At 35.1% G+C, this 5756-nt stretch overlaps 1 protein-coding gene across 1 annotated transcript; it reads right to left on the bottom strand.

Moving 5' to 3' along the window:
* Positions 1-1717: 1717 nt before the first annotated feature.
* On the bottom strand, positions 1718-5422 carry LOC133656881 (galactose-specific lectin nattectin-like). The gene is made up of 7 exons (XM_062057742.1): positions 5388-5422; positions 4992-5054; positions 4219-4240; positions 3938-4032; positions 3655-3789; positions 2700-2811; positions 1718-1865 (listed from the first exon to the last, which is right to left on the bottom strand). The coding sequence occupies exons 2-7, from the start codon at positions 5052-5054 to the stop codon at positions 1792-1794; spliced, it is 501 nt and encodes a 166-aa protein (XP_061913726.1). The 5' UTR covers positions 5388-5422; the 3' UTR covers positions 1718-1791.
* Between the last annotated feature and the right edge of the window lie 334 nt (positions 5423-5756).

Raw genomic sequence — 5756 nt, 5'->3', positions numbered from 1 at the left:
CAATAATTCAGATATGTAACACTAGTGAACAGTAGAGAATATGAAGTGATTTTTTGTCTAGAACATGTTTTGCTTTATTCATTATTGACGTGTTTCTTGCTACTTATACAACATAAAGTAGCAAGAAACACGTCAATAATGAATAAAGCAAAACATGTTCTAGACAAAAAATCACTTCATATTCTCTACTGCTCACTAGTGTTACATATCTGAATTATTGTGTAGAATTATGGGGAAATAAAAGGAGGGGGTCCAATCAGAACTGATGTCTTTTGTGTTTTGGACATTTTACTAAAAAAACAAGATTGTATTGTCGGGATGTAACGATAAACAGTATTAATGAGGACCCCAGCAAAACTCCCGATGCTTAGTATTACCCTTTCATATTAAAATGATTGAAAAGCGTAGATTGATAACTGCACTTTGACAAACTCAAGGACTCAGTGGTGCCAGCTCGCTAGCTTAATTGCTAACGTTTTCCCCTCTAAGAAACAACATACCCAAATCTAAACTTATGCAAACACATGACTTATCTGAGCATCTAAGCTATTCAATTGTTCACATCAAACCTAAAAAAAGTCTGTGTATGTCGCGGACATCCCTTTTTCGTTTGGAATAGAACAATTATTTAACATAAACATCCACTTTCACCGTTTTCCATATGTCCAACCATCCATTTTTCTACCGCTTGTCCCTCTCGAGGGGTGGCTGGAGCCTATGCCATCTGCATTCGGGCGGAAAGCAGGGACCCAGGGTGTACCCTGGACAAGTCGCCACCTCATCGCAGGGCCAACACAGATAGATAGACAACATTCACACTCACATTCACACACTAGGGCCAATATAGTGCTGCCAATCAACCTATCACCAGCTGCATTCCCATTTTCCATTTTCCAACATACTAATACATTTGGATAACAGATATTGAATAAAGACCAGCTTTCAGTTTTTTGTTTTCTTTTATTATTAAACCAAAAACCAAAAAGATGTGCTATCCTTTATATTTAAGTATACAAAATGTATTGTAATTTTAGTCGACTAAAATGTTAAGGAATTTAGTACATTAAAGCTAGACTAAAACAACTATAATATGACTAAAACTAAATACATTTTCGTCAAAAGCCTATGACTAAAACTGAATTAAAAACTGCTGTGAAAATGAACACTGAATAAAATTAAATGTGTCAAAATGTTTTTTATTTATGTCATTTACAGTACATTCTGCATGCAAATAATTTAATTGCAATAAATTCAAATGTACGACCATCCATCCATCCATCCATCTTCGGAAGAAGATGGATGGATGCAAATGTGCGACTAATCATGATTAAAACAATTAATAGTTTGCCAGCACCAGCATTACTATATACATTAGGTAGGAGATACATAAGACCCCATTCGTTGCAGTTACCTGACACATGAAACGTGACAAATTGGGGGGTGCACTAGTCACTTCAGTCGCCAAACGGCAGTAGAGTGTAGAATATTTTAATATTTGTTTTGTGACAATCGCAACTTTGATCTCAGCGTGAGCTGACATGTAGAGTGGCACTTTCCATAATTTTCAGCAGACTGCGCTGCAAAATGATTAATCCCCCACTTTCCTCTCACGAGAGATCCACCCTGGAATAGGGTCACATGAATTCCTTCCCTACTGTACTATAATGTGACAAATACAAGATTGAAAATGTCTGAAGAGAAAAGCACGCCACACAATTGCAGATGTCTTTATTCGATGTTGCATATCAACCGCAAAAAATAATGCACAATGAAAAAAGGCATCAAATATGCCTAATGTTTTAAAGAATCCATGGCACAGACAAAACGTCTGTTAGACCCGCAACGACGATCGTTCCAAAAGGACTCTAATACAAAGAAAGAAAAAAATGTGATAGATATAATATTGTCATATTATAGTTTGTATTTATATAGTTTGTACACATAACACGTAATATTTGCAAATACCAACAGAAATACAAAGTAAACATAGTTAACCAACTCTTTCACATAACATACACACATACAGGTAAAACTCCAAACATTTGAATATCCTGCAGAGGTTTGTTTATTCCAGCTATTAAATTCACAAGTGATACAAAATTAATGACATAGGCTCATAACATACAACTCAAGATATTTCAGGCCTTCTTTTGATATTATTTTGATGATTATGGCTGACACCTAATGAAAAACTTGAAATTAAAATGTTGGGTTTTCAAAAACTGTAAGCCTTAAGCATCAAAATTATAATGAATGAAGGCTTGATATACAGTATCTCACTCTGCTTGTACTAAGTTTATGTCACATTATAATTTTATACAGGTTATTGGCCTCATTCACTACTAATAATCAGTATTGGCCCTGAAAGAAACATACATGTGTTTGTTTCTGTTTGTCTGTCTGTCTGTCTCTGTCTTACACACACACACATTTACACACCCACACACACACACACACACACACACACACACACACACACACACACAAACACACACACACACATGCACATGCACACACACACACACACACACACACACATATATTATATAGTATATGTATACATATACTCTATGTATGACCTTCATATTTGCTCTGCTAAATTGATATTTATTGTTTTAAAACAATGCAATATTTATGTCTATTCAAAATCCAAAGACCAAACTGTAGGAATAAATACAGATATAATAAAGTGTTATTACCTCGGAAGTTGATCTCTACACAGTCTTGACCGTTATCATTCGTCCTTGGACGGTTGGGAGCCCAGTCGTTGAAATCAAAGGGAGTTCCATCCGTCCAAATGAAATTCAAATCCTGGAAGACAAAGTCAACATTTTAGTTGCTTTTTAAATTTCACCAAATGACACTAATAGTTTCTAGAAGTTTATGAGCACCATTTATCATATTCATAATATTTTTGATTGCACAGTTAGGAGAACAAGACCAAATGGAAAACAAAGTTAGATAGGTGTGGGCGAATCTATCCAAATCTCTATAGTATGATACCAAGGTGGGTATCGGTATTGGATCGATACCAGCGTGATGGGAACTATTAGTTTGCGTTTTGAATTGTTTTCTGCTTTCTTCCATAATAATTAATGTTTGAGTTTTGACATGGCAAACTGTATATAGAGGTCACTTTTGCCCAAGTGGTCGCTATAGGCAGCTTTGATCAAAATTTAATTACTGCTTTCCTTTTGTTAAGACTTTTAAAAAAATAACAAGAAAAAGTTCAAGCTGATCCTGAGAGATGTGTATTACTTATCAACGTACAACATTACTAAAACATGTTAACGTTTAGATGCATGAGACAGATTTATGGTAAATACTTGAGGAGCGCTTTTCTACCTTCAACGTACTCAAAGCGCTTTGACACTATTTCCACATTCACACACTGATGGCGGGAGCTGCCATGCAAGGCCCTAACCACGACCCATCAGGAGCAAGGGTGAAGTGTCTTGCCCAAAGACACAAAGGATGTGACTAGGACGGTGGAAGCCAGGGATCGAACCAAGAACCCTCAGGTTGCTGGCACGCACGCTCTACCAACCGAGCCCAACTCACTTGATTTGACTTGACAAAACATGTGGTTGAAGTGAATATGAATAATATTTTGGACAACAAATATTGGATGTAAAAATGTGAGCTTTTGCGTACCTCAATGGTGTCCTGGAGTCCAATCCAAGTAAGCACATTAGAGCCAGCCCCTTCCAGAATTAGCTGTCGGACGATTTCATTCTCCAGTTGGTTGTGGATTGACACCAGATTGCCACCAAGAGAGGTGCAAAAGCTCTAATGGGTAAAAAATAAGACAATGAAAAAAGTCTAGCCCAAAAAGGAAATATTAAAAACCAAAATAATCTGCTGTTTGCCACAAAATTATTTGGATTGCAAGACAATGCACACACAAAAATCAGAAAATGTATCATTGTTTGCTTACCTCGGCAGTAACAAAATTGACGCGCACATTGTGGAAAATGAGGCAGCGATCATTCAACTGAGTCCAGCCTTCAGGACAGCAATGATCTTTATCATCTGCAATACAATTGTATTAATAATAATTAATAACATGTTATGTTGAATACCAAAAGAAAGCACCGTAAATATCTCCAAGTCTACAGAATAAGAGGTAAAAAATAAATATGGACATGACAAGGATAATATTTTAGGCATTATTGTCTAATGTGATGTAATGTAATGAAATACAAAACAGTTACCAACCGTAGCCATGTTCAAAAGACCACTGTGGAGAAAAAAATATTAAGATTACCTGGAAGGACTTGATAGTGATCGAGCCGAATTGGTTGTTATTATTATTTTTATTTTTTTTGGCCTGTCCAGCTTCTCAGGCAAATCATATTGTTGATGTAGATGCCCATATTGGCTGTACAAATTTACTTTACAAAAGAGAAGTGTGGGAAACTTCTCTTGTTGCCTTATTTGTATTTGACTTTATTAAATGTATTTATATTATCATTTGATGCAGCCGGGCCGGAGCAGGAGGGGATAGAAAGAGGAAAAAAAGGAAGGGGGGGAAACTGTGGGGACAAGAGGGGATAAGACAGAGAGGCAAAAACAAGAACAGCAAACACAACAATAACAACAACAACAACCACAACAACAATAGAGCAACATCAGCAAATACGATATGTACAAATATGATGGTAAAAGTGATAGCAAAGAAGCTGTTAGTGAAATAAATAATAATACAGATATGACAATGAGTATTATTACAATACAAATAGAGCAATACAAATACCAATAGAAATAGCGCTACTGATAATGAATAATACCAATAATTTACCTCTATTATCAACAATACAGTTGTTCAAATCAACAACACATATACGTAATCGTAACTAGAGATACAAAAGAAAGCAGAAAAAAGGAGGGGAAGAAAGAGAAGCCAGCTATATTAACCTTGTAGATTGTTATAGTAGAATTGGTTGTTATTATTATTCATAAGTGTAAAATTAAGAACATATTTGACTCACACTTCCAGTCAACAGTCCACTGATGCCACAGAAGAACAACACTAGGTTTAGCGCTGATGCCATCTGTGAAAGAAAAAAAGACACATTATTGGATGTACATAATTAAATAAATAAAACATTTTGGAAGAAAAAATAATTGCATATGATCACAAAGTTTAGAAGGAAAAAGATAGCATAAAATATATACTAATAGATGCAAATAATAACATTTAATAATAACACTGTTTAGAAGGAAAAATAAATACTAATAAATGTAAATAATTACACATAGTAAATTTTAAAAGGAAAAAGACTATTGACTTTAAATAATAAAATATAATTATAACATTTAAAAGTAAAAACAAATACTAAGACGCAGTATTGGATGTGAGTAATAACACGGTATATGAAATATACCTTTGCTGTTGTCTGCTGCTGACAGAATGCACTGATGAACTAAGAGCAGCTTTTTTAAACATCCACTTAGCCAATGAAAGTCCACACAATTTAGAACTGCATTACTCATGAATAATAGCAGATTATATGTGACAGTCAAACCACGCACAGAGGATTCCACAAATATTTCTTATTTGCCAACACCCTAAAGACAAACAACAGCGATGGTTTTGTTTTAAACATGCATACAGTTACACAATGGCACATCAGATATATTCAGTTTCTCATTACGACATGTCCAAAACGGAGTTGAGTTTTTTTAATCCTACCCCCTGTCAATTTCATAGCTATTTCTAACACATCTGTATGTACTCAATCTGTAACACAAAC

This window comes from Entelurus aequoreus, linkage group LG09 (genome assembly GCF_033978785.1).
Source record: "Entelurus aequoreus isolate RoL-2023_Sb linkage group LG09, RoL_Eaeq_v1.1, whole genome shotgun sequence".
NCBI classification, from domain to species: domain Eukaryota; kingdom Metazoa; phylum Chordata; class Actinopteri; order Syngnathiformes; family Syngnathidae; genus Entelurus; species Entelurus aequoreus.
Note: the sequence above shows the minus strand (reverse complement) of the source record. Positions and strands in the feature narration are given on the sequence as shown.

Coding starts and splice junctions, on each gene's coding strand:
- LOC133656881 (XM_062057742.1), bottom strand. CDS start 5,054: ATGGCATCAGCGCTAAACCTAGTGTTGTTCTTCTGTGGCATCAGTGGA. Junction 3,790..3,937: donor TCAATTTTGTTACTGCCGAG/GTAAGCAAACAA, acceptor TTTACCCATTAG/AGCTTTTGCACCTCTCTTGG. Junction 1,866..2,699: donor TGTAGAGATCAACTTCCGAG/GTAATAACACTT, acceptor TCTTTGTATTAG/AGTCCTTTTGGAACGATCGT.